Raw genomic sequence first — 19,397 nt, 5'->3', positions numbered from 1 at the left:
AAGTTATTATGTAGTTCCCTCAAATTATTATATAGTTCCCAAAAGTTAGTATATAGTTCCCAAAAGTTAGTATATAGTTCCCAAAAGTTTTTATCTAGTTCCCAAAAGTTATTATCTAGTTCCCAAAAGTTATTATGTAGTTCCCATGAGTTACTGTCTAGTTACACACAAGTTATTACATCCAGTTCTCAAAAGTTGAAGATAGTGATTCACCTGAGGGGAGTCGGGGGAGAGCGGGGAGGGAACGGGCTGGTCCATGTCTTTGGCCTGTGGGGGGGGGCGGGGGCCCATGTGGGGAGGACCAGGTGGTGCGTCTGGTGGGGGGGTGGAAGTAAAACTGCTTCCCGCTGTTGGAGTCGGTGTGCACCTGAGGACAAGTGACCAGGTTTACACTGATGATATTATTTTCTCCACTTCCTGTTTATGTTCTCCGCTTCCTCTTTCTGTACTACACTTCCTGTTTATGTTCTCCGCTTCCTCTTTCTGTACTACACTTCCTGTTTATGTTCTCCGCTTCCTCTTTCTGTACTACACTTCCTGTTTATGTTCTCCGCTTCCTCTTTCTGTACTACACTTCCTGTTTATGTTCTCCACTTCCTCTTTCTGTACTACACTTCCTGTTTATGTACTGTACTTCCTGTTTATTGTCTCCACTTCCTCTTTCTGTACTACACTTCCTGTTTATGTTCTCCGCTTCCTCTTTCTGTACTACACTTCCTGTTTATGTTCTCCACTTCCTCTTTCTGTACTACACTTCCTGTTTATGTTCTCCGCTTCCTGTTTATGTACTTTACTTCCTGTTTATGTTCTCCGCTTCCTGTTTATGTACTTTACTTCCTGTTTATGTTCTCCACTTCCTGTTTATGTACTCTACTTCCTGTTTATGGTCTCCACTTCCTGTTTATGTTCTCCGCTTCCTCTTCTATACTTCCTGTTTATGGTCTCCACTTCCTGTTTATGTACTTCACTTCCTGTTTATGTTCTCCACTTCCTGTTTATGTACTCTACTTCCTGTTTATGGTCTCCACTTCCTGTTTATGTTCTCCGCTTCCTCTTCTATACTTCCTGTTTATGGTCTCCACTTCCTGTTTATGTACTTCACTTCCTGTTTATGTTCTACACTTCCTGTTTATGTTCCACACTTCCTGTTTGTTCTACACTTCCTGTTTATGTTCCAACCTTCCTGTTTATGTTCCACACTTCCTGTTTATGTTCCACACTTCCTGTTTATGTTCTACACTTCCTGTTTATGTTCCACACTTCCTGTTTATGTTCCACACTATCTGTTTATGTTCCACACTTCCTGTTTGTTCTACACTTCCTGTTTATGTTCCACACTTCCTGTTTATGTTCTACACTTCCTGTTTATGTTCCACACTTCCTGTTTATGTTCCACACTTCCTGTTTGTTCTACACTTCCTGTTTATGTTCCACACTTCCTGTTTATGTTCCACACTTCCTGTTTATGTTCCACACTTCCTGTTTGTTCTACACTTCCTGTTTATGTTCCACACTTCCTGTTTATGTTCCACACTTCCTGTTTATGTTCCACACTTCCTGTTTGTTCTACACTTCCTGTTTATGTTCTACACTTCCTGTTTATGTTCCACACTTCCTGTTTATGTTATAGATTTCCTGTTTATGTTCCACACTTCCTGTTTATGTTCCACACTTCCTGTTTATGTTCCACACTTCCTGTTTATGTTCCACACTTCCTGTTTGTTCTACACTTCCTGTTTATGTTCCACACTTCCTGTTTATGTTCCACACTTCCTGTTTATGTTCCACACCTCCTGTTTGTTCTACACTTCCTGTTTATGTTCCACACTTCCTGTTTATGTTCCACACTTCCTGTTTATGTTCCACACTTCCTGTTTGTTCTACACTTCCTGTTTATGTTCCACACTTCCTGTATATGTTATAGATTTCCTGTTTATGTTCTACACTTCCTGTTTATGTTCCACACTTCCTGTTTATGTTCTACACTTCCTGTTTATGTTCTACACTTCCTGTTTATGTTCCACACTTCCTGTTTGTTCCACACTTCCTGTTTATGTTCCACACTTCCTGTTTATGTTCTACACTTCCTGTTTATGTTCCACACTTCCTGTTTATGTTCCACACTTCCTGTTTATGTTTTACACTCACCATGTAAACGTAAGGAACACTGCGCTTTAATGTCTCCCGATTATTAATAACCAGGTGAGTAAAAGAGGGTTTCACTATTTATAGATCATCAATTATGTAGTTTCTGGGCCGGTGAAGAGGCTCAGGTGATCCAGGTGTCTCTGGTTGCTGTGATTAATCTTTAAAGTCCACCAGACATACATCCTTAATGAAGCTTTATTTTATAACACTGAGTTTTACTGAAGTAGTTATTTGTAGGTCTGAGGTTGTGTTGGTTATGTTCATTAAAAAAAATGAAAGCTTATTAATCTAGAGGGACATACAATAAAGATACAGCTACACAGTATTTACAATGCAAAACAATCTAAATACAAGGTTAGTAACGTCTTCTTTCGCTCTGTCACACCTGTGCAGGTCAGGTGAGTGAATGATGGAATGATGAATGTAAAGCCGGGGGGGTCGTAGAGACCTGATGGAGAGATTAATAAACACAGTCTATTGCCTTTCATAAAGAAGCTGAGAGAGGTCAGAGGTCAACTTACCTGCCAGTCGTCCTGTGGGCTACTGGGGGTGGCGGGGCTTAAGGGGGAGGAGCCTGCAGAGAAGGGGGTGTGGTCTGGAGGGACATGGCCAGAAACCTTCTTCAGCGCAGAGACGTTTGCATAGACCGGGGCAGGGTCCTGCAGGGGGGGGTTAGCGTTACCATCAGCAACAGCTGACACACACACACACACACACACACACACACACACACAAACACTATCTCTCTCATCCTGCAGATGTCACTGCAGCTTCGTATCCTCCCTGCTTCCTGTCTGACCCTTAACGCATCCTTCTGAGACATCATCAAACACAGACCCCCCCCCAAACTGATCCTAATGTTCTATAGCTGTTTAAATTCAGGGTCCTGCTTGTTAGGAAAAGAGGAAACAGATTTCTGCTCTCTCTTCCTGCAGTGTGTCACTTCCTGTGCAGACGACTTTTATTTTGAAAACACACTTTGATGCCATAAAATAAAATATGATGCAAAGGTTTCATTATTGTATTTTGATCGGGGTGGGGGGTCATATAAATAATTAGATCAGTTGTTATTGTGGGTTCAGAGGTGCTGGTATTGCTCTGTACATTAGCACTGATAAAGTGTGTGTGTGTTAGTCTCAGGTGTGTTACCTGTGCGGAGGGGGGGGCTGAGTCAGGAGCAGGACTTGCTCGCCCCCCCACCAGAGCCTCCAGGTCCAGGTTCAGGTCTTGAATTGACTCGTAGATGTGGTGCGAGTTTTCCTCCTTCACTTCGTCATTAACTTCCACCTTTACTTCATCTTCCTCTTCCTCTTCCTCTTCCTCTTCCTTTTCCTCCTCCTCCTCTTCCTCTTCTTCCTCCTCCTCCCCATCCACCTCCTCATTCTCTTCCTCCGGGTGTTGTAACTGGTGTTGGGGGGGTACGGTGGGCGTGTCCACGGGGATTGGTAGGTTCTGGGTCCGCAGTGCTGCCAGTGGGTCAGCCGGGCTGAAGCTGGGGACCCGGGTCTTGTCCTTGTGCTCTTGCAAGAAGTGCTTTTGGCGCGCTGACTCGTCAGCCATGTTTGTTGTCACTGGGTCTGCAGGGGCAAGGGTGGGTCGCGGAGCCGGTGTCAGATCCGGAAAGTCTAACGGGACGCCAAACGTGGACATGCGGTTCTCCGTCTTACGGGACGAAGCCTCGGGCCGGAGCCGGATCGTCACCTCGTCTCCCGGCTGGTTCCTGGGATCCTCCAGAGGCTTTGGGACAGGAACTGGGACCGGGATTGGGACCGGGACTGGGACAGGGACCGGCTGTTGTTCAGGCCCGGTCGGGGGGAAGCTTAGCGGCAGGTCCATCGGTAGGTCCAGCGGCAGCTCCTTGACGTACTTGGCTGGGATGTAGAAAGATTTGGAGCTCCGGTCCCCGCGGACCTGCCACCAGTGGTCGTTGGTCTTGGACAGCAGGACGTAACGCTCGTTGGGTTTGATGCAGACCATAGCGCCATCACGACCCGGGTACTCGTACTGAAACTCCACCAGGACCAGACCCAGACCTGCAGGATCAGAACAGGTCCATCAAGAAAAGCACTTTGCTATATTCAACTTGTTTTTTTTATCAGAAAATGTGCAGGAAATGTTGAGTCTCTGGGTCTCTGAGTCTCTGGGTCTCTGGGTCTCTGAGTCTCTGGGTCTCTGAGTCTCTGGGTCTCTGAGTCTCTGAGTCTCTGGGTCTCTGAGTCTCTGGGTCTCTGAGTCTCTGAGTCTCTGGGTCTCTGAGTCTCTGAGTCTCTGAGTCTCTGGGTCTCTGAGTCTCTGGGTCTCTGAGTCTCTGGGTCTCTGAGTCTCTGGGTCTCTGGGTCTCTGGATATCTGGGTCAAAGTCAAAGTCCACTTTATTGTCAAAGTCTCCACATGTGTTATACACACAGAACTGAAATACCGGTTCTGGCAGTCCCACAGTGCGAATATAAAAGAACATCTAACACAGAAAGATAAGAGCCTAGGAAAAAAAGGGTATACAGAAAAACCTAAGTAATATATACATATGTTAGACACCATCAACACAGTGTGACGGTGGTGCAGGTGGGTCTTTAGTGCAAAGTACATTTTCAGTAGCAGCGGAGAATAGAAGGTGACTGGTGCTGGATGAGGGACGGGTGTGTGAGGGAGGGGGATTCATGTCCTGCTACATTTCCATTGAGGCTGTGGGGAAAGGTGGGTGGACGGAGGGTGGAGAGGTCAGGGGAGAGATGGGAGCGGGGGTAGAGGGAGATGAGAGAGGGAGAGGAGAGAGGGAGGGAGGGACAGAGTTCAGCATCCTGACCGCCTGGTGGAAGAAGCTGTTCCTCAGCCTGGTGGAAGAAGCTGTTCCTCAGCCTGGTGGAAGAAGCTGTTCCTCAGCCTGGTGGAAGAAGCTGTTCCTCAGCCTGGTGGAGCTCGAGCGGAGGCTGCGGAACCTTCCCTCTGAAGGCGGGAGGCTGAAGAGGCTGTTGGAGGGGTGGGTGGGGTCCCCCGCAATGCCGAGTGCTTTGCGGGTGAGTCGGGTGCTGTAGATGTCCTGTAGTGTAGGGAGTGAGACCCCGATGATCCTCTGGGCAGAGTTCACGATGCGCTGCAGGCTCTTGCGGTTGGAGGCGGTGCAGCTTCCAAACCACAGCATGATGCAGCTGCTGAGGATGCTCTCAGTGGCGCCTCGGTAGAATGAGAGGATGATGGGGGGGGGGGTACCTGCTCGCTTGAGCTTCCTGTTGAAGTAGAGGCGTTGCTGGGCCTTCTTTGCCAGTGCAGTGGTGTTGTTGTTCCAGGTGAGGTCGTCTGTGATGGTCACACCCAGGAATTTGGTGCTGCTCACCTGCTCCACAGCAGCACCATTGATGTTCAGAGGGAGGGGGGGTTGGGAGTGGGTTCTCCTGAAGTCAACAACAATCTCCTTTGTTTTCCCCACATCGAGGAAGAGGTTGTTATTTTGGCGCCAACGGGCCAGCTGCTTCACTTCCTTCCTGTAGTTAGTCTCATCGTTGTGGCTGATGAGACCCACCACGGTGGTGTCGTCAGCGAACTCCACGATGTGGTTGGAGCTGTAGCTGGGTTTGCAGTCATGGGTCAGCAGGGTGAAGAGAAGGGGGCTGAGCACACAGCCTCGGGGGCCCCCCGTGCTCAGTGTTAGTGTGTTCCATGTGTTGTTGACCCGGACAGCTTGTGGTCTCTCTGTGAGGAAGTCCAGCAACCAGTTGCAGAGAGAGGGGCTGAGGCCCAGGTCTGTAAGTTTACGCACAAGCTGCTGGGGGATGATGGTGTTGAATGATGAGCTGAAGTCTATGAATAGCATTCTGACGTAGGAGTTCTTAGTGTCCAGGTGTGTGAGGGCTGGGTGTAGAGCGGAGGTGATTGCATCCTCTGTGGACCGTTAAGCTCGGTAGGCAAACTGAAACGGGTCCAGGGAGGGAGGAAGAGTGGATTTGATCTGCTTCATGACCAGTCTTTCAAAGCACTTCATGATGGTCGAGGTCAGTGTGACGGGGCGGTAGTTGTTGAAGCAGGCTGGAGATTACTTCTTCGGCACAGGAATGATGGTGGTTTCCTTGAAGCACGTGGGAACAACAGCCTGGCTCAGGGAGGTGTTAAAGATGTCTGTGAGGACATCCGTGAGCTCCTCTGATCAGTCCCTCAGCACTCGACCAGGAATGCGGGTATTAATCCTCAGCAGTGTGCTCTTCACAATGGCTGGGGACAGACACAGAGCCTGGTCGTCGGCGGGGGGGGCTGGTTTTCGGCGCAGTTGTGTCGTTCTGTGCTTCGAAGCGTGCAAAGAAGCCGTTGAGGTTGTTGAGCAGGGAAGTGTGACTGTCACAGGTCTGCGGTGGTAGTTTGTAGTCCGTTATGGTCCTAATACCCTGCCACAGGCTCAGTGAGTCCCTGCTGTCTTTGAAATGTCCTGTGATTTTCTTGGTGTACAGACGTTTAGCTTTCCTGATGCCACGGCACAGGTCGGCCCTGGCTGCTCTCAGCCCAGCTGGGTCTCCAGCTCTGAAGGCGGTGTCGCGGGCCTTGAGCAGCGTGCGGACCTCCTGTCAGCCATGGCTTCTGGTTGGCTCGGATGGTGATGGCTCTGGTGGTGGTTACATCATCAATGCACTTGGTGATGTAGCCTGTGACTGTCTCTGTGTATTCTCGTGTGTTAATGGGATGGTTGTAAGTCTCTGGGTCTCTGGGTCTCTGGGTCTCTGGGTCTCTGGGTCTCTGGGTCTCAGAGTCCAGGTGTTTCATATGAAACAGAGAAGCAGCAGATCTGCAGAGACATTTCTTTAACCGAAAGTCATTTATCACAAAACTGAGCTCTGCATTTGCCCCATCCCAGTAATGGGAGCAGTGGGCTGCTATATGTACAGTGCCCAGGGAGCAGTGTAGGAAACGGTGCCTTGCTCAGGGACACCTTGGTAGCACTTGAACCGGTGACCTTCGAGTTTCCAAGCTACGTCCCTAAGGCCTTCACCACAACTGGCAAAACCCCTTCTGATTCTGATTCTGGAACAAACGTATAATTACATAATCTGGTCTCACCTCTGCTGAGCAGCGAGGAGGTGGTTTCCATGGTGCACTCCTCAGGCCTCGCTCCTCTCAGGCAGATGGGCAGGTGAGTCTGAAGGTGAGGTGGGAGATCAGAGGTCATACGGGGTCATCAGCAGTCCCCTGAAAGACCTAGCAGATAGATATTAATTACATATTTTTATAACAAAATACTTTTGTCTTTACATTAAAACCAATGGAAGCCGACAGGTATAAAAACTCATGTGAGAAACATCTTAGAGAACATTCAGCAGAGGAAACATGAGCAGCGTTTACTAAAAGCTGCAGAAACCAAAGTTGCAAGAAGCAGAAGGAGACCAAAAAAGTGCAAAAAGAGAGAAGAATATTTACAATAACAACAATAAAGATTTGAGGATGTGAAATATATACATATGTGGAATACATTGAGAGTATTTACATACTTTACACTGTGGAATGAGGAGGTATGGACAGATGCATATATTATGTATAACAGATATGTATGGCAGATGTGTACAATATATATATATATATGTATATGTGTACTATAAACAGATATGAGTAGACATTCACAGAGCTCAGGAGTTCAGCAGTCTTATAGCCTGTGGTATAAAACTGTCTCTGAGTCTGGTGGTCTTGGTCCGGATGCTGCGGTACCGTCTGCCAGACGGCAGCAGACAGAACAGATCGTTGCTGGGGTGATGGGGGTCCTTTAATATCCTACCGGCCTTCTTCCTACACCGCTGGGTGTAGAGGTCCTCCATGGATGGCAGCTCCGTCCTGGTGATGTGCTGAGCAGTTTTCACCACCCTCTGTAGAGTCTTACGGTTGAGGGCGGTGCAACTGCCATACCAGGCGGTGATGCAGCCAGTCAGGATACTCTCGATGGTGCACCTGTAGAAGTTGCAGAGTATCCTGGAGTCCATGTTGAACTTCCGCAGCCTGCGGAGGAAGAAGAGCCGCTGTCGAGCCGTCTTGGATATGACCCTGGTGTGATGTGTCCATGTCAGGTCCTCACTGATGTTTACCCCGAGGAACCTGAAGCTGCTGACTCTCTCCACAGGAGTCCCGTCGATGGTGATGGGTGTGTGTGCCTCTCTCTGCCTCTTCCTGTAGTCCACAATCAGCTCCTTTGTTTTGCTGACGTTGAGATGGAGGTTGTTGTCCTGGCACCAAGATGTCAGGGCTCTGACCTCCTCTCTGTACGCCGTCTCGTCGCCGTCTGTGATCAGGCCGATGACGGTCGCGTCGTCAGCAAACTTGATGATGGTGTTGGAGCTGTGTGTGGCCACGCAGTCGTGCGTGAACAGGGAGCAGAGGAGAGGGCTGAGCACACAACCCTGAGGGGCTCCGGTGTTGAGGGTCAAGGTGGAGGATGTGATGTTCCCCATCCGCACTGCCTGGGATCTGCCCGTCAGGAAGCTCATGATCCAGTCACAGAGGGCGCTGTTGAGCCCAAGGTCCCTGAGCTTAATGATGAGCTTGGAGGGCACAATGGTGTTGAATGCTGAACTGTAGTCAATGAACAGCATGGAGTTACAAACCAAACACACCGCCTCTACCTCTCACTCATTGATGCTGCATTAATACTATGAAGTGTTTAATAATCAATAAACCTCAGAAGAATTGTACAATAGAATATCATAGGTGGAAGCTTCATGACTACATCAACAGATGGCGATGGAGACGTCATGAGAAGCAGAGCGTGCCATGGACCCGCCTCCGTCAACGTCAGCCACTAGAACAGACGGGGATATGCCCATGTGACGACAAGGGTCCAACAGGATCCGGCGCCCGCTGCCAACCAATGAGAGAAGACGATACCGGAAGGAACACAGAGTAGAAATGCGTGATGCAAACAGAAGATCGAGGCCTTTTCTCCACGCTGCTGGTAGACAGCTAACTGCTTCAACATGGTCTGTGTTTCCCTTGTGGACTTACTGTGACGTCATGTTAATAAATATGGTTATACTTTACAGAAAAGCTTCTTGGTCTATTTCGGACCAACTCTTGGTCCTCAAACAAAGAACATTCTTATCAAGTGCTACAGGTGTTTTGGGCAATGATGCGTGTTTGCACCTGCAAGCCACCATAGAAACCTCCCCCACTGAGGCTGTGTGCCGTAGTGGCACTCATTTAATATTACAATTTTTATTTAAATTAATAAATGCATTTAAATAAGAATCTGGCAACACAGAGCATGCACGTTTTAGTTAACTGTGTAAGAATGTTAAATCTAAAATGACTGTGAATTTCCATTTTACTGAGTCTCAGAAACACATGAATCAGTCTGCAGACACTAGAGCAGGAAAGTGACTCATTAATCAGGTACTGTAAGTACAGTTCAGAGGTAAATTATGTACTTTAACTCCTATACATGTATTTAATCCCTTTAGTGACTTTACAGATCTGGATCAATGATGGTGAATATAATGACCCTTCAATCAGACTGTAGTTCACCTGCAGTAAATCCAGCAGCTACCCTGCAGTATACAAAGCATTCAAACTAGCTGCACCTTTACCAGCTCTGAGAACACTTTACTGATCAATCATTATAAAACATATCAGAGATATTATTCTGAAATGGACCAATCAGACAATGACTACTTTTACTGTCGCTACTTTAAGTACATTTAGAGGAGAGTACTTTCTACTTTCACTGGAGGAACATTTAGAATACTTTCACTGTGACAGAGTATTCCTACACTCTGGTACTTCTACTTTACTCAAGAACAAGACCTGAGTACTTCTACTTTACTCAAGTACAAGATCTGAGTACTTCTATTTTACTCAAGTACAAGATCTGAGTACTTCTACTTTACTCAAGTACAAGACCTGAGTACTTCTACTTTACTCAAGTACAAGACCTGAGTACTTCTACTTTACTCAAGTACAAGACCTGAGTACTTCTACTTTACTCAAGTACAAGACCTGAGTACTTCTACTTTACTCAAGTACAAGATCTGAGTACTTCTACTTTACTCAAGTACAAGACCTGAGTACTTCTACTTTACTCAAGTACAAGACCTGAGTACTTCTACTTTACTCAAGTACAAGACCTGAGTACTTCTACTTTACTCAAGTACAAGACCTGAGTACTTCTACTTTTACTCAAGTACAAGATCTGAGTACTTCTACTTTACTCAAGTACAAGACCTGAGTACTTCTACTTTACTCAAGTACAAGACCTGAGTACTTCTACTTTACTCAAGTACAAGATCTGAGTACTTCTACTTTTACTCAAGTGTACAAGATCTGAGTACTTCTACTTTACTCAAGTACAAGATCTGAGTACTTCTACTTTACTCAAGTACAAGATCTGAGTACTTCTACTTTACTCAAGTACAAGACCTGAGTACTTCTACTTTACTCAAGTACAAGACCTGAGTACTTCTACTTTTACTGAAGAAACCTGGTCTGAGTTCTCTTCCCCTCTCTCACTCGCCAGTCCTCCTAATCATCTCTGCCTCACTCTTTCACAGCAACAGCTTCACTCTTTCACAGAAACAGCTTCACTCTTTCACAATAAAAGCCTCACTCTTTCACAGCAACAGCTTCACTCTTTCACAGAAACAGCTTCACTCTTTCACAATAAAAGCCTCACTCTTTCACAGCAACAGCTTCACTCTTTCACAGTAACAGCTTCACTCTTTCACAATAAAAGTCTCACTCTTTCACAATAAAAGCCTCACTCTTTCACAGCAACAGCTTCACTCTTTCACAGTAAAAGCCTCACTCTTTCACAGCAACAGCCTCACTCTTTCACAATAAAAGCCTCACTCTTTCACAGCAACAGCTTCACTCTTTCACAGTAACAGCTTCACTCTTTCACAATAAAAGTCTCACTCTTTCACAATAAAAGCCTCACTCTTTCACAATAAAAGTCTCACTCTTTCACAATAAAAGCCTCACTCTTTCACAATAAGTCTCACTCTTTCACAATATAAGTCTCCCTCTTTCACAATAAAAGCCTCACTTTCACAATAAAAGCCTCACTCTTTCACAATAAAAGCCTCACTCTTTCACAGCAACAGCTTCACTCTTTCACAATAAAAGTCTCACTCTTTCACAATAAAAGCCTCACTCTTTCACAATAAAAGCCTCACTCTTTCACAATAAAAGCCTCACTCTTTCACAATAAAAGCCTCACTCTTTCACAATAAGTCTCACTCTTTCACAATAAAAGTCTCACTCTTTCACAATAAAAGTCTCACTCTTTCACAATAAAAGCCTCACTCTTTCACAATAAAAGCCTCACTCTTTCACAACAAGTCTCACTCTTTCACAATAAAAGTCTCACTCTTTCACAATAAGTCTCACTCTTTCACAATAAGTCTCACTCTTTCACAATAAAAGTCACTCTTTCACAATAAGTCTCACTCTTTCACAATAAAAGTCTCACTCTTTCACAATAAGTCTCACTCTTTCACAATAAAAGTCTCACTCTTTCACAATAAAAGTCTCACTCTTTCACAATAAGTCTCACTCTTTCACAATAAGTCTCACTCTTTCACAATAAGTCTCACTCTTTCACAATAACATTCTCTGATATTCTGCAGAGGTTTGGAGCTCTACCGGAGAGGGGCGGGGCTTTGTGACGAGGCTGTTGCAGAGCTGCGGAGTGAATAACCAAATAAAAATCTTGTGGTATTCTCTTTTCTGTCCTTTTTTATAAAACAATTCATAGCAGGTTTGCTGCTTTGTATCGCACACACACACACACACACACACACACACACACACACACACACACACACACACACACACACACACACACACACACACACACACACACTAGTCTCAGAACTGTTTATAAAGGGAAGTCTGCTCTTCCTGCTGTAAGCCCCGCCCCCTGGTGACATCACGCCCTGTGTGTGTTTCCTGTCTCTGTTCCTGCAGCAGAGTTCCCTGCTTCATCCGAACACAAGAAATCACTGAAAGATACTTCCATCAAAAAAATAAAAGAAACAAAGTTGTTTATTTATCTGTATTAGTTATATTCATCAGGTTTAGGGAAGTGTTTTATCCTCATAAATATTTATGATGTTTTAAATAACACTGAATTTTGTTGTTCACATAAAGCTCACTTTGACTTAATTCAATGTATTTGTTATAATTGTAATACTTAAAAACAGGGAACCATAAAGAGGAACAATAATAAGGTGAATTAAAGCTGCACGCAGCGATGAACCGGCCATCGAACCGCCATCGTCACTGACCGCTCCATATCCTCGACCCAATTTGTTCCGAGCACGCAAGCAAGCGGGCTACATATCGCCATCACACACAAACACACACACCATCACACACACACCATCACACACACACACTCACACACACTCATACGCCGCGTTCCAAATTATTATGCTAATTGGATTTAAGAACCAGCACCTTATCGTGGTGGAGAGGTTTGTGTGCCCCGATGAACCTGGGGGCTGTGTTGTCTGGAACCTTGTGTTCCTGGTAGGGTCTCCCATGGCAAATTGGTCTCAGGTAAGGGGCCAGACTAAGATTGGTTCAAAAAGACTCCATGAATAACACAATTGGAAGTGAGGATACCCGGCCCGGAGGAAGCCTGGGGTCCCCTTCTGGAGCCAGGCCCAGAAGGAGGACTCGTCAGCGAGCGCCTGGTGGCCGGGCTTGCCACGGAGCTCGGCCGGGCACAGCCTGAAAAAGCAACGTGGGCAACACCTCCGCTTCTCCGTCCCGCGGGCCCACCACCTACGGGAAACAGCGATGGGGTTGGGTGCGCTGCCAGAAGGGTGGCAGTGAAAGCAGAGGGTCTCGACGGACCAGACTCAGGCGACAGAAGTTGGCTTTGGGAACGTGGAATGTCACCTCTCTGGGGGGGAAGGAGCCGGAGCTTGTGCGGGAGGTGGAGCGTTACCAGTTGGATCTGGTGGGGCTCACCTCTACGCACAGCGTCGGCTCTGGAACCTTACTTCTGGATAGGGGTTGGACTGAATTCTTCTCCGGAGTTGCCCAAGGTGTGAGGCGCCGAGCGGGTGTGGGGATACTCATAAGCCCACGGTTGAGTGCCGCTTTGTTGGAATTTACCCCACTGGACGAGAGGGTCGCCTCCCTACGCCTGCGAGTCATGGGGGGGGAAACTCTGACTGTTGTGTGTGCTTATGCACCAAACAGCAGTTCAGAGTATTCGGCCTTCTTGGAGACCCTGAAAGAAGTCCTGTATGGGGCTCCTGAAGGGGACTCCTTAGTCTTGCTGGGAGACTTCAATGCACACGTGGGCAATGATGGAGACACTTGGAGGGGCGTGATTGGGAGGAACGGCCCCCCTGATCTGAACCGGAGTGTTGGTTTGCTACTGGACTTCTGTGCTAGTCATGGATTGTCCATAACAAACACCATGTTCGAACATAAGGATGCTCATAAGTGTAAGTGGTACCAGAGCACCCTAGGCAGAAGGTCCATGATCGATTTTGTTATCGTATCATCGGACCTGAGGCTGCATGTTTTGGACACTCGGGTGAAGAGAGGGGCGGAGTTGTCAACTGATCACCATCTGGTGGTGAGTTGGGTCGAGTGGCGGGGGAAGCCTCTGGACAGACCTGGTAAGCCCAAACGTGTAGTGCGGGTGAACTGGGAACGTCTAGAGGAGTCCCATGTCCAGGAGGCCTTCAACTCACACCTCCGGCGGAGCTTTTCAGGCATCCCTGTGGAGGCTGGGGACATTGAACCAGAGTGGGCGGTGTTCAAAGCCTCTATTGCCGAAGCTGCGGCAGGGAGCTGTGGTCTCAAGGTCTTAGGTGCCTCAAGGGGCGGTAACCCTCGAACCTCGTGGTGGACACCGGTGGTCAGGGAAGCCGTCCGACTGAAGAAGGAGGCCTTCCGGGATATGTTATCCCTGGGTACTCCTGACGCAGTTGCAAGGTATCGACAGGCCCGAAGGGCAGCAGCCTCAGCCGTGGCCGAGGCAAAGCAGCGGGTGTGGGAGAAGTTCGGAGAAGCCATGGAGAAGGACTTTCGGTCGGCACCAAAGTTGTTCTGGAAAACCGTCTGACACCTCAGGAGGGGGAAGCAGGGAACCATCCAAGCTGTGTACAGTAAGGATGGGGCGCTGTTGACCTCAACTGATAGTGTGTTAGGGCGGTGGAAGGAACACTTTGAGGAACTCCTGAATCCGACAACTCCGCACTCTATGTTAGAGGCGGAGCTGGAGTATGAAGGGGGATCAACTCCAATCTCATGGGGGGAAGTCACTGAGGTAGTTAAACAGCTCCACAGTGGCAAAGCCCCAGGGGTGGATGAGATCCGCCCAGAAATGCTGAAGGCTCTGGGTGTTGAGTGACTGTCATGGTTGACACGTCTCATCAACATTGCGTGGAAGTCGGAAACAGTACCGAAGGAGTGGCAGACCGGGGTGGTGGTTCCTCTCTTTAAAAAGGGGGATCAGAGGGTGTGTGCCAATTACAGAGGCATCACATTACTCAGCCTCCCCGGGAAAGTTTACTCTAAGGTGCTGGAAAGGAGGTTCCGGCCGATTGTCGAACCTCAGATTGAAGAGGAACAATGCGGTTTTCGTCCTGGTCCTGGAACGACGGACCAGCTTTTCACTCTCGAAGGATCCTGGAGGGGGCCTGGGAGTACGCTCATCCGGTCTACATGTGCTTTGTGGATTTGGAGAAGGCGTATGACCGGGTTCCCAGGGAGATACTGTGGGAGGTGCTGCGGGAGTATGGGGTGAGGGGGTCTTTGCTCAGGGCCATCCAATCTCTGTACTCCCAAAGCGAGAGCTGTGTCCGGGTCCTCGGCAGCACGTCGGACCGATTTCCGGTGAGGGTTGGCCTCCGCCAGGGCTGCGTTTTGTCACCAATCCTGTTTGTGATATTCATGGACAGGATTTCGAGGTGTAGTTGTGGGGGAGGGGGTCTGCAGTTCGCCGGGCTAAGGATTGCACCACTGCTTTTTGCAGATGATGTGGTCCTAATGGCTTCATCGGTCTGTGACCTTCAGCACTCACTGGATTGGTTCGCGGCCGAGTGTGAAGCGGCTGGGATGAGGATCAGCACCTCCAAATCTGAGGCCATGGTTCTCAGCAGGAAACCGATGGACTGTCCACTCCAGGTAGGGAATGAAGCCTTACCCCAAGTGAAGGAGTTCAAGTATCTCGGGGTCTTGTTCTCGAGTGAGGGAACAATGGAGCGTGAGATGGGCCGGAGAATCGGAGCAGCGGGAGCGGTACTGCAGTCGCTTTACCGCACCGTTGTGACGAAAAGAGAGCTGAGCCAGAAGGCAAAGCTCTCTGTCTACCGGGCCATCTTCGTTCCTACCCTCACCTATGGTCATGAAGGATGGGTCAGGACCGAAAGAACGAGATCGCGGATACAAGCGGCCGAAATGGGATTTCTCCGCAGGGTGGCTGGCATCTCCCTTAGGGATAAGGTGAGAAGTTCAGTCATCCGGGAGGGACTCGGAGTAGAACCGCTGCTCCTTCATGTTGAAAGGAGCCAGTTGAGGTGGTTCGGGCACCTAGTGAGGATGCCACCTGGGCGCCTCCCTAGGGAGGTGTTCCAGGCACGTCCAGCTGGGAAGAGACCGAGGGGTAGACCTAGGGCCAGGTGGAGGGGTTATATCTCTTCGCTGGCCTGGGAGCGCCTTGGAATCCCCCAGTCAGAGCTGGTTGATGTGGCCAGGGAAAAGAAAGTTTGGGGCTCTCTGCTGGAGCTGTTACCTCCGCGACCCTGACGGAAAAGCGGGAGAAGATGGATGGATGGATGGATGGATGGATTTAAGTGTCATCAACATTTAACTTTTTGGGTTTCAATTAAACTCATGGATGGTATTGTGTCTCAGGGCTCGTTGGATCATTGAAATCAATATCAGACACCTGTGGTAATTAGTTTGCTAGGTGAGCCCAATCAAAGGAAAACTACTTTAAGGACGTTCCACATTATTAAGCAGGCCACAGGTTTCAAGCAATATGGGAAAGAAAAAGGATCTCTCTGCTGCCGGAAAGCGTCAAATAGTGTGATACCTTGGAGAAGGTTTGACAACATCACGAAGCGTGATCATCGTACTGGGAAGAGACCTGTGGCTGATTCAGAGCACAGACGGGTTCGTGCAGATGAAGGCATAATGAGGAAGAATTCTGCCAGACAAATCCTCCGGATTAGGAGAGCAGAGCTAAAAGGTCACTGCAAAGCAGCAAACAGGTATTTGAAGCCGCTGGTGCCGCTGGAGTCCCACGAACCTCAAGGTGTAGGATCCTCCAGAGGTTTCTAGTTGTGCATAAATCTACTACTCGGCCATCCCTAAACAATGCTCACAAGCAGAAACGGTTGCAGTGGCTCAGAAATACATGAAGACTCATTTTCAAACAGTCTTCTTTACTGAGGAGTGCAACCCTGGATGGTCCAGATGGATGGAGTAGTGCATGGTTGGTGGATGGAGTAGTGGATGGAGTAGTGGATGGTCAGCAAGGAGGTGGCAGCGTCATGGTTTGGGCTGGGATCATGAGCAGAGAGCTGGCCCCTTTAGGGTCCCTGGAGGTGTGAAAATGACCTCGGCAAAGTACAGAGTTCCTGACAGCCCACTTTGTTCCGTGGTACAAAAAGAAGAGCCGTGCCTTCCGTACTGAAATCACCTTCAGGCCTCTCAATGCACGACCTCATGCTGCAAAGTACCTCTGTGTCATTGGCTGCTATGGGCATAAAAGGAGAGAGACTCAGGTGTGGCCCCCATCTTACCCTGACCTCAACCCTATTGAGAACCTTTGGAGCATCCTCAAGCAAAAGATCTATGAGGGTGGGAGGCAGGTCACATCCGAACAGCAGCTCTGGGAGGCTATTCTCACATCCTGCACAGAAACTCAACCAAAACTCTCCAGAAAGTCACAAGTTCAACGGAACTGTGAGGTGATGTCAGAGAGGGGGTCCTGTGTTCGCAGGACCCTGGACCTGTTGAGAGGTTTTTGATTGGAACAGCTTTTCATTTCAGTGAATATGACCTCCTAATGCTGCAGATTCAACAGATGATCGTGTGTAGTTCTTTACAACCCATCAGATGTTCTGAAACTCTGTTGTGCATAATGATTTGGAACAGAGCATTTTGAGCTTTTAATTTTTGAAAAAAATACTGTAATCAATAATAATAATAATAATAATAATAATAATAATAATAATACTGTAATCAATAATAATAATAATAATAATAATAATAATAATAATACTGTAATCAATAATAATAATAATACTGTAATCAATAATAATAATAATAATAATAATAATAATAATACTGTAATCAATAATAATAATAATAATAATAATAATAATAATAATAATAATAATACTGTAATCAATAATAATAATAATAAAATAATCCCTACAGTTTCAATACGTCTTCACTCCGACTTTGTCAAGCTTAGCCCTAATTAATTAATATGTTGTTTAATGAAATCATCGAAACACTGAGAAGGAGTTTAACTGCTGCTGGCCCTTTAAGAGCAAACACCTGAGCCGTGTGTGTGTGCAGGTGAGGGCACACTGGAATGCAGCCAACCCCCCTCCGTTTGTCTCTTACACACCCATCCCGCCAGGAATGTAAGACACACACACACACAACCTGCTCTGTGAGAAACTAAAAATCAACAATCATTAACCCCACCAGCCAATCAGAGGGGACGAAGGGTTGAGAGGTGCAGCAGGGTCATGTGACAGATTACTCCTAATAAAACAGAGGCTGATGACATCACTGAAAAACCTTTTCCTATTTCGACAGATCATTTTGAAAGCTTAAAAATGATGACTTTTTTCTGGAATATTTCAAATAGTTTTTCTTTCAAAATAAAAAAGAACAAACATACTTCAGGCTTTTTTTGAATTATTTTCTCAGATTTTTTTGGATATTTTTAAGTAAACAAGCGCTGCAGAACGATGAACACACGCTCTGATAACATACCAGATACCCAGCAGCCAATCAGGGCGTCGAGATGTGGACTCAACCTTTACCCTCAGTGTGAATGTGGGGTGTGGTCACACACACACATTCACACACACACATTCACACACACACACACACACACACACACACACACACACACACACACACACACACACACACACACACACACACACACACACACACACACACACACACACACACACACACACACAGAAATAACTTAGTTTAAATCATGATCCGTCATCTGACAGGAGGCTGAACAGGAATGTGTTTCTGACCACAGAACGCTTATTCTGAACAACACGCACACACGCACACACACAGACATTAACAACTACATATATCGACATACACAGAAATGCTGCTCTCTGATTGGCTTTCAGCTGTCAGGTGTTCAGGTCTATATACTCACAGACTATTTTTCACTTTCATAAAATATGTTTTGCCTCCTGAAGCTGAAGATCGATACAGTGTCTGTGCAGCGTCCACAAGGACCCCTTACTGGTCCCACAAGGAACCCTTAATCCCAATTGGACCCTGGACCTACTTGGTCTTTCGGGGTCTTGACCCAGTGACCTTCCAGTTCCCGAGCCAAGTCCCTACAGACTTCACCATCAACACCCACTAGTACAGAAATAAACCAGAAGAGCACCTGAACGCACCATCGCTCTCAGAGAGATATTCTAGAACGCATTTCAGTCCCTGTGCTCCTCTCCCACCAGTGCTCCCTGATACTGCTCAGTTAGTGAGGAAGTCATTATTTATTTTGTTATACTTTAGGAAACCATGTGACCACAATCAAACAGCAGCTAGTGGTTAAAGTTCAGGCCGGGAACCCGTCGTGTTTTTACAGACATTTAGTGCTTTAATTTCCTGCAGCTTCTCAGTTCAGTTTCATAGATTCATTCAGAGTCTGCGTACCGTCTTCACACAGCGCTCCGAGCCAAACACACCCGGTGACACATTCCTGCCAACACACACACACACACACACACACACACACACACACACACACACACACACACACACACACACACACACACACACACACACACACACACACACACACACACACACACACACACACACAAACCCAGTCTTAACCAAAAGCCCAGTCAAGCGCTGAAGCCAAATGGCGTCCCCGTACTGTAGGTGTGGCCCCAAACTAGGGTCCCCGTCAGGTAAAACAAGTTCTCAAAGTTAAAGTCTAAACCAAGCAGGCAAACACACACAGGATACACACACACTGAAAAGAGAGAGACAGGAAAAGGACTCAAATAAAGGCTCTGCCTCTGAACACACACA

General features: G+C 47.3%; 2 protein-coding genes across 3 annotated transcripts in view; one reads left to right on the top strand and one right to left on the bottom strand.

Annotated features, from left to right (window-relative positions):
• The window catches only part of samd14 (sterile alpha motif domain containing 14), a 48,263-nt gene that overhangs the window by 7,510 nt on the left and 21,356 nt on the right, over positions 1-19,397 (top strand). The gene's annotated exons all lie outside the window — the stretch shown is intronic.
• arhgap27l (Rho GTPase activating protein 27, like) overlaps positions 1-19,397 on the bottom strand; it is a 35,045-nt gene that overhangs the window by 15,211 nt on the left and 437 nt on the right. The window contains exons 2-5 of the mRNA XM_063902913.1: positions 7,188-7,325; positions 3,298-4,181; positions 2,670-2,807; positions 247-367 (exon numbers count right to left, since the gene is read on the bottom strand). Coding sequence (XP_063758983.1) covers positions 247-367; positions 2,670-2,807; positions 3,298-4,181; positions 7,188-7,296 — 1,252 coding nt within the window. The 5' untranslated portion in view covers positions 7,297-7,325. The remainder of the gene's footprint in view (positions 1-246; positions 368-2,669; positions 2,808-3,297; positions 4,182-7,187; positions 7,326-19,397) is intronic.

This window comes from Eleginops maclovinus, chromosome 16, assembly GCF_036324505.1.
Source record: "Eleginops maclovinus isolate JMC-PN-2008 ecotype Puerto Natales chromosome 16, JC_Emac_rtc_rv5, whole genome shotgun sequence".
Lineage (NCBI taxonomy): Eukaryota > Metazoa > Chordata > Actinopteri > Perciformes > Eleginopidae > Eleginops > Eleginops maclovinus.
The sequence above is the reverse complement of the archived record's forward strand: the minus strand, read 5'-3'. Positions and strand labels throughout refer to the sequence as shown.